This window comes from Tenrec ecaudatus, chromosome 1 (assembly GCF_050624435.1).
Source record: "Tenrec ecaudatus isolate mTenEca1 chromosome 1, mTenEca1.hap1, whole genome shotgun sequence".
Taxonomy (NCBI): Eukaryota; Metazoa; Chordata; class Mammalia; order Afrosoricida; family Tenrecidae; genus Tenrec; species Tenrec ecaudatus.
Window position 1 is genome coordinate 142,636,320 of NC_134530.1, and position 16,422 is coordinate 142,652,741.

Sequence of the window (16,422 nt, forward strand, 5' to 3'; positions counted from 1 at the left end):
GATATTCTATAGCTCAAAGTATTCTTTTTCAGTGTGTGAAAGCTCACACAAGTAACATCTTGAGGTAGTTAGTTTATTGTGCCAGCCTGGCCGATAAACACATGTGGGATTAATTGAAGGGCGGGAGATAAATGGCTCGGCAAGTCTCGCCTGTCCTGTCTCTCGCTCTTTGATCATCAGACCAGTGTGCGGCTGCCTTGCTTGTTCTGTGCCGCAATTTGCAAGCTACACTACCTGTGGGACACCTAACCTGTGGACTGTGTCACTATAATTTGAGGTTCCTTCAAGACCTGCTTCATCACACAACTGGAATTTACATCTCTTGAGCTGGGGACTGACTGTAGGTGACCTGACTGTTGGTGACCTGCCTTGCTGTTTGCTGCCTGTGCCGGGATAGCCTGAATCTCTCTACAGAGGACTACCTGGCGGCCCTCAAGACTTGAAGGACTGCTAGTGTCTCACAACTCTCTCACGGGAGTGAGTTGCACTGAGCCATTTGTACTGCTTTATAATTTAACTGTTCATTTCTTGTGTTATATATCTATCTGTATAAATATATATAATTATTAGCAATCTGGCTTTGTCTCTCTAGAGAACCCTGTCTAACACACATCTCTATCAAAAAAATTATAAATCAAGTTCTAATGAACCCATTTCACTATCAGAGATATATTATGAATAAATTCCATTCCTAAATTTGTCTTTAAGTTGAATTTGCACATAAAACAAATCAGTTAGGTACAGTCAAATCTTTGTTTTGGTATATAGTGTACCTTTGGATACATCCCAAAAAAAGAAAAAGGAAAATTAAAGGAAGATTTCCAGATACTCAACATAATCATATCACAGCAACACTTATGCCTGCATGTAGGAAAGAAGCACTGTTTGTTACGACTGTGCATCACGTATGCCTCCAGTTTTAAACATAGCTTATTTGACGGGAATTGGTTTATAACTACAGGTTGTTGAGTCCAGTCAATTCATACAATGACCTTGTACAACAGAATTAACCACTAGGGTTTCTAAGGCAGTGAACGCTACAGAAGCAGGCTGCCACATCGCTAGCCACAGGAGCAGCTGATGTCTTCAAACCGTTGCTGACCTTTCAGTCAGCAGCTGCGCACTTAACCACTGCACCACCACCTACGAGATGCATCCAGGTCAGAGTCCATGCACTGCAAACCAGAAAAACATCAAAGGGATGACTTTTCTCCTTCTTTTCCCTCATTATTTGACGCTTCCCTCCCCTTTGCGAGCTCATTCTCACCTCTCATTTTCCCTCCTCCTTTTCCTTTTCATTGCTGTATAAATTTTGTTCTTAATTAAGGTGACTTATCTCTTTTGGAATGAGGCCGGAGTATAAATAAATGGAATTGCTCTTAACTATGTAAAATTACTGCTATCACACAATTAACTCACACTGTAAATTGATTATTAATACTCCATAACCAAAACCAATAAATACATGGGTTTATACATTTAATTACAAGTTGACAGTCATTAGATGTATATTACTAAACACATTAAGCCATGCATACTAAATTTATAACTATTGACATGCCATAACTCGGTGAAATAAAAGTGTAAGTAAACAGCATTTAAAATAATATGAATTGATCAATATTTCCAGAAAAGCTTCAATGGAGCTTTTCTATTATTATTTCAAATAAAAATTTCAATAGCATAGGAACATTTCTAAGAAAATTAAGAAATCTATCATTGAAAATAATAAAATTTACATTTAAAAAAATTAAGCTTTAATAAATTTTAATCAGTAGTATGAAAACTGCCAAGTCAATTAACATATGTTGGGGTTTTTTCTTTTTTTTTAATCCTTTTATTGGGGGCTCATACAACTCTTATCACAATACATACATACATTGATTGTATAACAGTTAACTTTTTTTAAAGCAGCAAAGATTTTTCTATTTACTTTACACCTTTAAGAGGTGTGTAAACCATGCAAAATACCTGCATCATGACTTTCAAACGGTCAAAGGGGGCCGTACACGTCCGGGAGATCGCACCAGCTATTCCTGCTGCCACCAACCTCCGCCACCAATCTCCAGACCGCTTTTCTTCTTCCGAAATATCATCTGGAAAAGTTAGACTCTCCCCTATGTCAATGATCTAATACAGTAGGAGACAGAATTGGTCAATAAAGACAAACACTCAAAAACAAGTCAAAAGGACAATATTTTACACGGACCAAGACTTTTTTTCATGTCTTAACTCCTGTCAATGAAGACTGACAGTTTTCTGAGCACTTGTACTACACCAAATGATTTCAGTAATACAATCACATAATATTAATTTAATGTAAAATCAATAGAGTTACTTTACAATTAAAGTTCTCAAAATCCTCAAACTGTCTAGACTAACCTCTTCTTCCCCGCACCCAAAATGCAAACACTAATAGGGCTCATGGACTAGTCACCCACCACTGTACCTGCGACATAATAAGCCTGTTGGCCATGAGGTCATTCCAACTCACGGCAACCACGAGTGATACAGAGTTGAACAGTTGCACAGGGTACTTTTAGCTGCAATCTCTACAGAAGCAAATTGCCAGGCTTTTCTGCTGCACAGCTGGGTGGGTTTGAACCATTAACCATTAGGTTAATAACTGAATGATGAGGTAAATAGTTTATTATGCCAACCTGGCCAATAAACACATGTGGGGTTAATTGAAGGGTCAAGGGATAAATGGCTCAGTGAGCCGCACCTTTCTAGTTCTCGGGTCTCTTGCTTTCTGATGGTTGAACCAGGGTGCAGCTGCCTTAGCCAGTCCCCTACTTCAGCTGGCAAGGCTCACTTCCTGCAAGACATCCCTGAGGAGAAGCCACATGGACCTACCCCAGTGCAGCCCCTAGGTGCTGAAGCAGCTGTGTGGAGACCCCTGCCAGTGCTGAGATGCTTACACATTCATTGACTCAGTTTTCCTCCTGCAGTTGGAATCATTATGTGTTTTGTGATATGGAGGAGGACCTTGTGGATTGCTGTCGAACATATGAGCTAATGTTGGACTTGTGGGCTTGGGCAGCACTGGGTTGAGATGCTTTCCTGATGTGCACTTAACCTTTATATAAAACTCTCTCTTATACATGAGTTTCTGTGGATTTGGTTATCTTTGTGCCCAGACTAACACAAATGAAAGCTATTGGTACCTGTAAGGGATATGTTCATAATACATTTTCCAACTTATTTCAAATTCTCTTAAACTCCAGTATGCTCTTACTTAAACGTAGTCAAATTTTAAGATTATCATCTTTAGTTAATTTTATTTTTTATTATTTACATTGATTCTCTTCATAAATCATTCTTTTAAATTAACTTTTATTGGAGATTGGGTGAAGGCTTACAGAGAAAATGTTTTCTATTTAATAATTCATACACATTTTTATTTCATATCATTGATTGCAATCCCCACAATGTAGTATCATTTATCCCAATGTGATAGGTAGGCTTATTGTGCCTACCTGGCCAATGAACACATGTGGGATTAATTGAAGGCCAGTTTAATCGAAGGGCAGAGAGACGAATGGCTTGGCGAGCCTCGCCTTTCTTGTCTCTTGCTCTTTGATGATGGGACCAGTGTGCGGCTGCCTTAGCTGGTTCTCTGCCTCAACTTGCAAGCTACACTACCTGTGGGACACCCAACCCATGGACTGTGTCACTGTAGATTGAGGTTCCTTCAAGACCTGCTACACCATGCTACTGGTGTAACATGTCTTGAGCTGGGGGCTGTCGGACCCTGTCATCTGGCTGACTCTTGGTAATCTGCCTTGCTGTTTGCTGCCTGTGGCTGGATTACCTGAATTGATCTACAGAAGACTCTGCCGTCTGCTTCCTTGACTTGCACTCAGTAGCCCTCATGACTTGAAAGACTGCCAGTGTATTAGCTGGCTCACAGAACTGAGTTGCATTGAGCCATTTGTATTGCTCCATTGACTAATTAGCTGCTTATTTCTTGTTTTGTATCTATCTATCTAGATAGATAGATATGAAATCAAGAGTGTCCTAGTCTTGTTTCTCTAGAGAACCCTGTCTAACACACCCACATTTTCCCTGTGTCTTCTGTTTCCTTTCCTCCTTTCCTAACCCTTCTGAACTTTATCCTGGACTAAATGCTGCCCTTTTGATCTCAAATGGTTGGTTATTCCAAGAAGTGCTTCTCTTCTGTGATAGTTCTTTTGTGCCAACATGGCACCGTTCAGAAGATATGGGTGGAGTCTACCCTGTCAATCAGGCCACAGCCTGGTGGTGCCCCCTTGTATGCATGGCCTTCTCATAAAGAGAATCCTGGGAACTTCCTCTCTCTCTCTCTCTCTCTCTCTCTCTCTCTCTCTCTCTCTCTCTCTCTCTCTCTCTCTCTCTCTTTCTCTCTCTCTGCCTTCACCTTCCTGTGGAGGAGCCACACAGAGACCTGCCAGAGCCCTGTGATGCTTCCACTGCATTTGATCCACAAGACTTGTCACCTGCATCCTGCATCATTCCATGTGGCTTCATGAGTCCAAGGAGGACTTATGGACTTAGTCTCAGACATGTGGACTTACATTGGACTGGGATGGGATGTTTTCTAGATATATAATGACTTCTTAATCTAAAGCTCTTTCTTATATATATATGAGTGTCTCTGGATATGTGTCTCTAGTCAAGCCACCTAGCGCACCTTCTTATTGTTCTCCTTATAGAAAAGTCTATTATTCCACAAAAAAACTGGGCCACAGTTCTAGTTATGGAGGGAACTAAGAATCATAGTCTTGCGATTCTACCAGTCTCTACTGGATCCTAGGTTTCTTTGTGATTTTTGAATTTGGTTACATATTTTTCTCCACATTATCCATTCTAATGTGATGTCATTTTCAAAATCTGAACTATCTGAAATCTAACAAGTTTTGTATTCCACTTAATTTTCAGTAATAGCCCAACCCCAAGACTATCCAACTTTGCTAAATCATCAATCGATGTCGTTCAGTGGAAAGTGTGCAAAGCTCTGGTTCGGAGAATCTAGTTTTCATTATCAGCCCATCATGGTGGACAAATCACCTCTGATGCTTTGTTTCTCTACCTTCATTTATTCACTCACTGAATGTACCCTTTCCAGCATCTTCCGCTTTAGAACCTCTGTATTTGTTTTTCTCCTTTTCTAAACATGTCTTGGCTTCTTTTCTAACCCTTAGCACAGTCTTAGCTGGTCAGTTCATTTCTGTTTATTGCTTGCTTCTCACGAGGGCAGGAATCTGTCTCTCTTGTGCCCTGTTATAAACCTAGTGCCTCATATGTCATGTGCCCGACCCCTCCCTCACCACCCTGTCAATTAGAAAGGCAGCCTATCACCCACCACCACCTTATTCCCTGAGAGCCAGTGGTAGCTGTCTGCTTCTGTAAATATTTACTTTGGAAAGCCTGGTGGTGTACTGCTTATAGGCTGGGCTGCTAACTGCAATGTCAGCAGTTCAAACCCACCAGCTGCTCCATGAGAGAAAGACGGCTTTCTACTTCCACAAATAATTATAATCACAGAAACCCAAGGGGACAGTCCTACTCTGTTGTATGGGGTCACTATGAAAACATGGGTGACAGAGCATGCACAGCGGCGCACTAGGGATCAGGAAACACAGGGAATCCTGGATGGATGAACCCCTCAGGACCAGTGGTGAGAGTGGCGATACCGGGAGGAAAGGGGGTGTAGAAAGAGAGAGCCGATCTCCGGGACCTATGTGTGACCTCTCTGGGGGATGGGCAATGGGAAGGTGGGTCAGGGGAGACGCCTGGCAGTGTAAGATAAGATAAAATAATAATTTATAGACTATTAAGAGTTCATGGGAGGGGGCGGGGAGGGAGGGGGATGGAAAAAAAGGAAAACAAGCTGATTCCAGGAACCCAAGTGGAAGGTGAATTTTGAGAATGACGAGGGCAACAAATGTATAAAGGTGCTTTACACAATTGATGTATGTATGGATTGTGATAAGAGTTGTATGAGCCCCAATAAAATGATTTATTAATTTAAAAAAAAAAGAAAACATGGGGTGAGTTTGGGGTTTGTCCTGAAAGAACTACATAGGTGCACCACATTTGTGAAATTTTAGCCACAGGAGCTGCTATAGGAATTGCATAATTTTAGCAGCCATGGCATTTAGCTCTAAATAAAAACAGAATAAAATACAAAGTAATCTTACAGTAGAACGCTTCCAGAAACGAATAATGTCATCAATATCTGTTGCAGGGTTAAATAAAAAGTAGTTCCTCCATTCATACCAGTCCACTGTCAAATTTCCATCAAGATCAATGCTGAAAATTTTTAAAAAGAGTTTACAACAAATTAACACCATTTCAAAGATTAATTGCTTCTTTAAATATTGTAGCAGTTGTTCCTTTGCACCTCATAAATATCTCTGTCCACCTGTCCCTCACTTACCGATTACCTCATTATCCAATATTTCATATTTACAAATGCTACTATCTGACTATTGTGTACATTAATGAAGTTAAGTCACAGCTTAGGTGGGTCATGATTCTCAGTGGTTTTGCAGTTAGAGTGGTGTAATTTTGCAGTTATATAATGAGGCAGTCATCTTCCATTTTATCATCTAATGTGGTCATCCTCCATATTCAGAGAATACCAATTTTCCCAAGATGGCCTGGTCTTTGAAACGTAACCATATTGATAGGAGCAGAGTGGTTGGATGAGGGTAAGTCAAAAAGCACTGTTATCAGAGTCTCAGTTCATTGATGCACAGCTGGGTTCCAAACCAACCCTGTTTAAACAGGCCTGTGCCCTATGGGATGGCCACAGACAAGCTCTGTCAGTAACACCCTGGGCTTGGTCCTGTTGGTGCCTTTAAAACAGGTCCAATCCCAACAGTGACTTCTGAGGGGCTCTGCCCCTAACAACGCACTCGTTTGTCAACAGCTCCGACACCATAGCAGATATTTTCAGAAGTACAACCACGCCAAACTATCTTTTACACAGTGAGGCAAAGCAGCATTGCGCATTCACATAACTAATGCCTAAGAGGAAGGAGTTAGCAAATCACGTACTATTTGTGCAAAAATACAATTTGGCTATCCTAGTATTTTTTCCATTATAATTCACTTTCTCCTTCCCATGTTTAGGTACTAAATCAACTCAAATATCATTTATCATTTGAAGATGACTTTTTTACTTTTTACCATGCCAAATTCAAAATTGACTTTTTTTTCCTACTATCTCAGATCAAAACAAGTAATGTTTAAGAAATAGGCAGAATTTTGTGAAAAGCTTTTTCAATATCATTCTTATAACTGGAAATTCTTATAAAAAAAACAAGAATTCTTGTAAATTCTTATAAAAAAACAAATTCTGTTATACTCCCACTGCTAAAAACATATAGTGCAATTTATGCTTCCAAAACAGACATGATGAAACTGGCCACGGTATGTGGAACAGCTCCTTTCAGGTACCAGACTACAAACAGGATACTACAAAAGTATCATAGGAACACACACTGGCTTCCGAATAGAGGCACTGACCAAACTGTATTTAAGCTCAGAGCTTAAAAGAAAGCAGTGATTCTCAAGTGAGATAAAACAGAGTTTGGTGCTCATGACTACTGAGGTGGCAGACAAGATAGACACTTCTGTGGCTCTTTAACCAAATACTAAGCTACACACACTCTATTCGCCTGGAAAGTCTACCTGCTGTGACTAATAGAAATTCTGTAGCTGAGAAATACTGGAGTCACAAAAGAGAGAGAGCTACTGGGAGAAGGGTGTAGGAAGAGGGGAAAAGAGAGAAATGTCACATACAGAAGGGATTGAAGGCAACACTGACTTCTCATCTTCTCTGAAACAATGCTAGCACATACCTTGAATGACATCCTTAAGGTGTTCAAAAGGGAAAATATCAATCTAGACTACCACTCCTCACTAGTGAAGATGAAATAGACATTTTCAGATAAACAAAACACATGCTGCTGTCACAAGGAAAATAGGATAGCATATTTACAAAATGATCTCCTGGTGAGAGGAAAGAGTTGGCAAACAGAAGGTGCACGTTATTTGAGTAAAACTGTGATAATCAGTACAGATTTTTCCAAATGGACATGTACCCACCTTATTCTGCTTTCACTTGTGACACTGTACGGCAATCATGTACTTTTATCCCCCACCCCCCTCCAAGCTTACAACCCTGAAGCTAGAACTTTGCTTGTTTGTAACTGCATTCCATATACCTCTGCTTTGAATAAATGGCTGTCATTAGCAATTCTGCTTCTATTCATTAGGGTCTTTTTTTTCAATCATTTTATAAGGGGCTCATACAACTCTTATCACAATCCATACATACATCAATTGTGTAAAGCACATTTGTACATTCGTTGCCCTCATCATTCTCAAAACATTTGCTCTCCACTTAAGGCTCTAGCATCAGGTCCTCATCTTATTCCCCTCCCCCACCCCACTCCCTCCGCCCTCATGAACTCTTGATAATTTATAAATGATTATTTTGTCGTGTCTTGCCCTGTCCAGCGTCTCCCTTCACACACTTTTCTGTAGTCCGTCCCCCAGGGAGGAGGTCACATGTAGATCCTTGTAATCGGTTCCCCCTTTCCAACCCACCCTCCCTATTCCCTCCCAGTATCGCACTCACCCCACTGGTCCTGAAGGGATCATCCATCCTGGATTCCCTGAGTGTTTCTGGTTCCTATCTGTACCAGTGTACATCCTCTGGTCTAGCCAGACTTGCAAGGTAGAATTGGGATCATAACAGTGGGGGAGGGGGGAAGCATTTAGGAACTAGAGGAAAGTTGTATTTTTCATCGTTGCTACTTCGCACCCTGTCTAGCTCATCTTCTTCCCGAGAATCCTCTACAAGGGGATCTCCAGTGGCCTACAAATGGGCTTTGGGTCTCCACTCTGCATTCCCCGCCTCATTCTCTATGGTAAGATTTTTTGTTCTGATGATGCCTGATACCTGATCCCTTCAATACTTCATGATCATGCAGGCTGGTGTGCTTCTTTCATGTGGGCTTTGTTGCTTCTGAGCTAGATGGCCGCTTGTTTACTTTCAAGCCTTTATGACTCCAGATGCTATATCTTTTGATAGCTGGGCACCATCAGCTTTCTTCACCATATTTGCTTATGTGCCTGCTTTGTCTTCAGCGATTGTGTCGGGAAGGTGAGCATCATAGAATGCCAATTTAATAGAAGAAAGTATTCTTGCATTGAGGGAGTACTTAAGGCCCAATGTCCTTCTGTTACCTTAATAGTAAACCTATAAATATATGCACATAGATCTATTTCCCCAACCTCATATATAATTATATTTGCATATGTACATGTCTTTATCTAGACCTCTATAAGTGCCCTTTGCCTCCCAACTCTTTCCTCTATTTCCCTTGACTCTCCTCCTGTCCCACTATCATGCTCAGTCCCCACCAGGGTTTCAGCAATTTTTCTTTGTTACATTATCCTTGATCATGCCCTACCAGGCCTCCCACACCCTCTTCACCACCAATTTGGGTCACTTGTTGTTCCCTAGTCCCTGGGTTTGTTAACACCACTTCCTTTCCCTCAACCTCCCCCTCTCCCTACTGACAATATTTGGACACTATCCTTTGGATTTTCAGGGAATAATTCCTCTGAAGAGGACAGACTATTCCTTTTTCATCGTCTGTTCTGAGTCTGGAAGCTCTGATGAAACCTGTTCACTTTGGATGACCCTTTGGGTATTTGAAAAGGAAGACCAGAGACCAATCAATGTATTTGAGCTATGATGCTGCCAAAGAATATTGAAAGTACAATAGGCGGCAAAAGGACAAATAAATGTGTCCTGGAAGAAGTACAGCCACAACCCTCCTCAGAGGCAAGGATGGTGAGACTTCGTCTCATGTACTTCGGTGTGTTACCTAAAGAGAGAATTCCCTGGAGAAAGACATTGAGCGTGGTTAAAAGAGAGGCAGCAGAAAAGAGGAAGGCCCTCAATGAGGTAGACTGACACCGTGTCTGTAACAGTGGGCTCAAACATGGGAACAATTGTGAGGATGGAGCAGGATCAAGCAGTGTTTCATTCTGTTGTACTTGTGGTCTCTGAGAGTTGGAATCAACGTGACAGCACCGAACAGCAACACAAAAACATTAGCAATTCATCATTTAAAGTATGAAAGACTGGGTAGCAAATAAAATATGAAATAAAAGCACATCTGTACAATCAAAAAGAGAACATGTTTTTCCAACGTTGATAAAAGACTTAACTCTAGTTTCTTGACAAAGAGCATATCCCAAACAGAATTAATAAAAAGCAAGCCAAGTTTACGTACTACATACATAGCTACAGAACACTAAAAATAAGAATTCATGTGAGAGAAATTATATATACCCCTTAACAGGGATCAAAAATTAGATTGGAATAGTGTCTAGGAATGTGTGAGGTATGACTCTAGGAGAATTGGAAGCCATCAAAACTGAAATGAAATGCATAAAGATTGATATCCTAGACAATAGTGAGTTGAAATGGACTGGGATTGGCCACTTTGAATCAGAAAGCCATATGATTTACTAAGCCAGGAATAACACAATCAAGAGGAATGATGTTGCACTCACTGTCAGAAAGCATTTTGCTAAATTCATCATGAAGTAACATGCTATCTGTGATTGAATTCACTCTATCTGCCTTCAAGGAAATCCAATCAATACAACAACTATTGAGATTTATGCACCAACCACAAAAGCTAGTGATTTAAAAAATGAGTACTTCTACAAACACCTTCTGTTTGAAATTGATCAAGCATGTAATAAAAATTCATTCATAATTATTGGTGATTGCAATGAAAATTTTAGAAACACAGAGGAAGGAGAGTAGTTGGAAAATATGGTCTTGGTGACAGGAATAAAGCTGGGAATCACATAATAGAATTTTGCAAGACCAATAACTTGTTCATAGCAAATACCTTTTGTAAACAAAGCACAAGGATTCAAATGGATTACATATGTGGGAAAATATGATGGAGAAGCTCCCAATAACAGCTTTGACACATTGAACACTAGTAACAGAAGACCTGATGAGCTGGGAGAGAACATCATGACCATCATTCATGAAGAAAGCAAAGGTCATTAAAAAGAAAGCGAAGATCTAAGTGGATGTCAGAAGAGATTGAAACTTGCTCTTAATCATAGAATAGCAAAAACACATGAAAAAATGCAATCAAAGATCTGAATAGAATATTTCAAAGAGTAGCACAAGAACACACATTAAGCATTATAATGAAAAGTGCAAAAACCTAGAACAAGGCAATCAAAAGAAGAACATGTCCTCCAGGTCTAAACTGAAAGAGCTCAGCAAACATGCAATCCTCAAGTTACAATGCTGAAAGGTTCTAAGGGCAAACTATTGCATGAAGCAGGAAGAATCAAAAGAAGATGGAGATACACAGAGTCACTGTACTGAAAAGAATCAGTTAACAGCCCACAATTTCAGGAGGTAGAGTATGAACAAGAACCAATGATGCTGAAGGAAGTTCAAACTGTACTGAAAGCAGTAGCCAAAAACAAGGCTCCAGGAATCCATGGAATACCCATTAAAACGCCTCAGTAAGCTGAAGAAGCACTGGAAGTACTAGTTCATCTATACCAGGAAATTTAGGAAACAACTACTTGGCCCTATATTTGCACCCATTCCAGAGAAAATGACCTAAAAGAATGCTCAAACTATAGAAAAATATCACTGACAGCACGCACAAGTAAAATCTTGCTTAAGATCATTCTGAATGGTTGCAGCAATCCACTGACAGGGAACTGCCAGAGTCCAGGCCAGATGCAGAAGAGGACACGGAACAAGGGATACCACTGTTGATGTCAGCTGGCTCTTGGCTCAGAGCAGAGGGCACCAGAAAGAAGTCTGCTTGCGTTTCATTGACTGTGCAAAGGCATCCGACTGTGTGCACCGTAATAAAATGTGGATGACCTTGAGAAGAATGGGAATTCCACAACACTTGATTTTGCTCGTGTAGAACCTGTACATGGATCGGGAGGCGGTTGTGGAAACAGAACAAGGGATTACTGCGTAGTTTAAAATCGGGAAAGGTGCATCGTCAGACCTGGATCCTCTCACCATACTTGCTCAATCTGTGTGCTGAGCAAACAATCAGAGAAAGCTGGCTCTTATGAAGAATATGGCATCGGTATTGGAGGAAGGCTTATTAGCAACTTGTGATATGCAGATGACACACCTTGCTTTCTGAAAGTGAGGAGGACTTCAGGCACTTGCTGATGAAGATCAAGGATTGCAGCCTTCAGTATGGACTACAACTAAGTGTCAAGAAGACCGAAATCCTCACAACCGGACCAATAGGTAACATCACGATAAATGGAGAAATGGTTGACATTTTCAAGGATTTTATCTTACTTGGATCCTCCATCAATGCTCATTGAAGCTGCTGCTTCTGATCAGAGATCAAAAGATATCGAATTTGGTCAATGTGCTGCACTAGAACCCTTTAGAGCACTGAGGAGCAAGGCTGTTACTTTGAGGACTCCAGCGCGCCTGACCCAAGCCAGGGCACTTTTCATCGCCTCCTAGACATGTGACAGTTGGACACTGAATAAGGAAGATTGAAGAAGAATCGGTGCTTTTGAATTGTAGTGAAGAAGAACATTGAAAGTACCATGAACTGCTATAAAGACAGGCAATCTGTTTTAGAAGAAGTAAGTCCAGAGTGCTCCTCAGGGGAAATGGTAGCAAGACTGTGTCTTACATACTTTAGACATGTCAGGATAAACCAGTCCCTGGAGAAAGACATTGTGTTTGGTAAAGTGGAAGGGCAGCAGAAAAGAAGAAAACCTTCAACAAGATTAATTGGCACAGTGGCATCAATGGGCTCATTCATAGGAACAGTTGTCAGAATGGCACAGGACCATGCACTGCTCCAGTCTCTGTGCACAGGATCACTATGGCTTAGAGCCAACTCGATGGAACCGAAGAACAACAAGAAAGAAAATGTATACATCTTGACAATAAAGAAAAAGACTGAATAAATTAAAAACATGAGAAAAACACATGTAATAGCATGAAAGAAAAATAAGAAGCACAAAAATATAAATTAAAATGTTTAATGTAGTAATAGAAATAAATTCTCAGGTGGAGTAGTGGTTGCTTTGGGCTGCTAACAGCAAGTTTTGAAGTTCGAAACCACCAGCTGCTCTTTGAGAGAAAGAGGGGTCTTCTACTCCCAGAAAGAATGACAGTCTCAGAAACTCCCAGGGACAATTCTATCCTGTCCCATAGGGTGCCTAAGAGTTGGCATCAACTCGATGGCAAGAAGACAGACTGTCAGTCAATAATTGCAGTAAAGGGTTACAAATTAAAAACAGAAATCTCGCATTGTATGAAAAGTACCAAATATAAGTTGTTTACAACAGGCACATTCAAACAAAGGGCCATAATAATTCCATTGCCTCTGAGTTAACTCTAGCTTGAGATGACCCTATAGACCAGAACAGAAGTACTTCATAGAGCTGCCAATATTGTAATCTTCATGGAAACAGACTATCACCTCCTTCTCCATGAAGAGGCTGGTGGTTCTGAACAACCAAAGTTTGGGTTAGTCACTGAGCATGAAATCATTGTGCCTCCAGGACTCCTTTCAGAAGAGCACAGACAAAAGTAAGTGACGGCAAATACTGACAAAGCAGACAGCTAGATTAGTGCAGTAATAACTTCAGACAAGACAGATAAATTACCTTACATCATGATAAAGCATTCCATTAGCAAATTCTGAAGTCATATGCACCTTAAAAGTACCTCAAAAGCTAAAATGTCACATAGGCTAAGTCTAACTTCAGGGAAACTGAAACTCTTCATAGTGAGATAACCGCTTAGTTCCTTAAAAGTTAGGCACACATTTGAATGAGATTAGCACATTGCTTTTGATGGGAATTGTGTAGAATCCTGCATGCACACTCTACAAGCACATGTGGAATATTTATTTAAATTCTTGCAACATCAGGCCTTAAAATAAGTCTCAGAAAGTTCCCCAAAAAATCAGTAGCATACAGACCATATTCCTGAAGTAGCAGAACAATTGTGTTGATAGTCAATAACAAAGAAATCATTCTCTAAAACTTACCATACATTTAAGATTTTTTAAAACATGTATCTAAAAAACTAATGTATAAGAGAAAAAATGATCATTACTATTTATATCTTCTCTGATCTTTTATATGGAAATACAGTCATTTCAGTATAGCTATAAAAATCTCTCTTCAAAGGAAATCTTCCTGCAATTTTAACATTTAAATGCATATGGAACTATTCTAATTAAAGGAACAGTAGTAGGAAGCCATATAGTCAGCCTGGGCTGTCTCCCCACTGCTTCTCCCACACATACACAGAGGGGCCCATTAAGTACCGCTTGAAAGCCATTATACTGTGTGAAGAGGGCATGCGGGTGCTGTCCAATCTTTGGCAAAGAGAAAGGAAAATCTAATGGACTCTCAGCTCCAGGTCCATTCCCATCAGAAATGCTTTCTTCATGCCTTCTTTACCAACTCTAATACCAACCATCCACTCCCTGTTTCTCTGCTGGGTGGAAAATTCATTTCAGTGGCCACAAAGAACTCACAAAAACTCACAAGTATGCAGTTCAGTAGAGGAGACACATTAAAATTCAGGATCATAAATACTCAGAATACAGTTATTCTGGTCAGTAGAACCTTTCAGCAAAACCTGCAGGCACACTTCTTTCTGGTCCCTGACCTCTCAGCAACACAGTCCTTTGGACTCTACCCAGCTTGCATGACGTTACTAAACTCCTTTAGTCTGGCCAAAATGTCCAAGGGGCATTCCACTTGGCCATAAGCCTCACCCCAAATGCTCTCAGCTCTAGCTGCATGGGTTAGCAAAACTAGCTCCGCGGATGAGGTGTCTGGAGGCACTCAACTCCACGAGCGAGCCTCATTCTTGCTCAGTGGGCTATGAAGTCCAATGGCAGATGTCACACTCTTGATGCTGCTTGCTGTGCGGCAGCCACCTCTCTACTGCTTCTCCGTGTCTCTGGTGCCACAGCTCTGTCTCCTGGACAGAGGAAATGCATTACACCGGATCTTTGGATCCAAAGGATGTGGTACATTTCTAGCTTTTCTTTCTTGATGGTAGTGAGACCCTCATTCTTGCTTCTGAGATGGTTCATTTCAAACACAGGGGATGACCAATGGACCAATTCCCTCATTAGATTTCCACATACCTTATTTGCATGTTCCCCTCATTAGATTTCCAGATACCTTATTTGCATGTTCCCCTCACCCCCAGTCATTTGGTGGCTGTTACAAAGACTATGAGTGGAAGAGCCATATGAAGCAATTCACTGCACTACACACTGGATATATGTGGGATTGTATTTTATTTAAGCTGATTAAACGTGAACCTAAGCAATGATTTTGCAAGTTGCTTTCAAAAGGATACATTCAATATGAGCCATAATTAAACAAATACAACAAGCAAGTTTGTTCACAAACTCATAAAATAAAGGGAGAACCTGCCATATTTATAGCAATTAGTTTATAACATATAATATTAAACAAAAATTAAAACTATCACCAAAAAAATACACCTGACCTTTGTAGAATCTTTTGTGCCTGGTCTTCAGAAGCATCTATACCCAGTGATTTCAGAACAGCCAGTACTTCTGAAGTTTCTATCACCCCTTTAAAAAGTGAAAAAAAAAAGATCAAATTAAAGTATTTGAAAGGATAACAAGCGGGATAAAAGAACTTAGAATCATCTTTTTTTAATGTTGAAAAGTCAATCCACGTAATATATTTTATTAGCAAAATAAAGTGGAAATGAAATCATGAAATAATCTCAATAGATGCAGAGAACGCCTTTGATAAAATACCACATTCTTATTAAAATAAAGTACACTGGGTATATTAAAAATAAAGGGAACTTTAATATGATAAAGAGAATCTATAAAAGTCTTTTTTAAAACATTTTATTAGGGACTCATACAACTCTTATCACAATCCATACATACATCAATTGTGTAAAGCACATCTGTACATTCTTTGCCCTCATCATTTTCAAAGTATTTGCTCTCCACTTAAGCCCTTTGCATCTGGTCCTCTTTTTTTTCTCTCCCTCCCCGCTCTCTCCTCCCTCATGAGCCCTTGATAATTTGTAAATTATTATTTTGTCATATCTTGCCCTATCTGACGTCTCCCTTCACCCCCTTTTCTGTTGTCTGTTCCCCAGGGAGGAGGTCACACGTACATCCTTGTAATCGGTTCCCTCTTTCCAATCCACTCTCCCTCTACCCTCCCAGGATTGCCCCTCACACCCCTGGTTCTGAAGGTAGCATCCGCCCTGGATTCCCTGTGCCTCCAGCTCCTATATGCACCAGTGTACATCCTCTGCTCTATCCAGACTTGCAAGCTAGAATTTGGATC

At 40.4% G+C, this 16,422-nt stretch overlaps 1 protein-coding gene across 1 annotated transcript in view; it reads right to left on the minus strand.

The window, feature by feature from the left end:
• LOC142436946 (mitochondrial adenyl nucleotide antiporter SLC25A24-like) overlaps window positions 1-16,422 on the minus strand; it is a 67,724-nt gene that overhangs the window by 32,179 nt on the left and 19,123 nt on the right. The window contains exons 3-5 of the mRNA XM_075540272.1: window positions 15,593-15,680; window positions 6,183-6,294; window positions 1,972-2,130 (exon numbers count right to left, since the gene is read on the minus strand). Of these exons, the coding sequence (XP_075396387.1) occupies window positions 1,972-2,130; window positions 6,183-6,294; window positions 15,593-15,680 (359 nt within the window). The remainder of the gene's footprint in view (window positions 1-1,971; window positions 2,131-6,182; window positions 6,295-15,592; window positions 15,681-16,422) is intronic.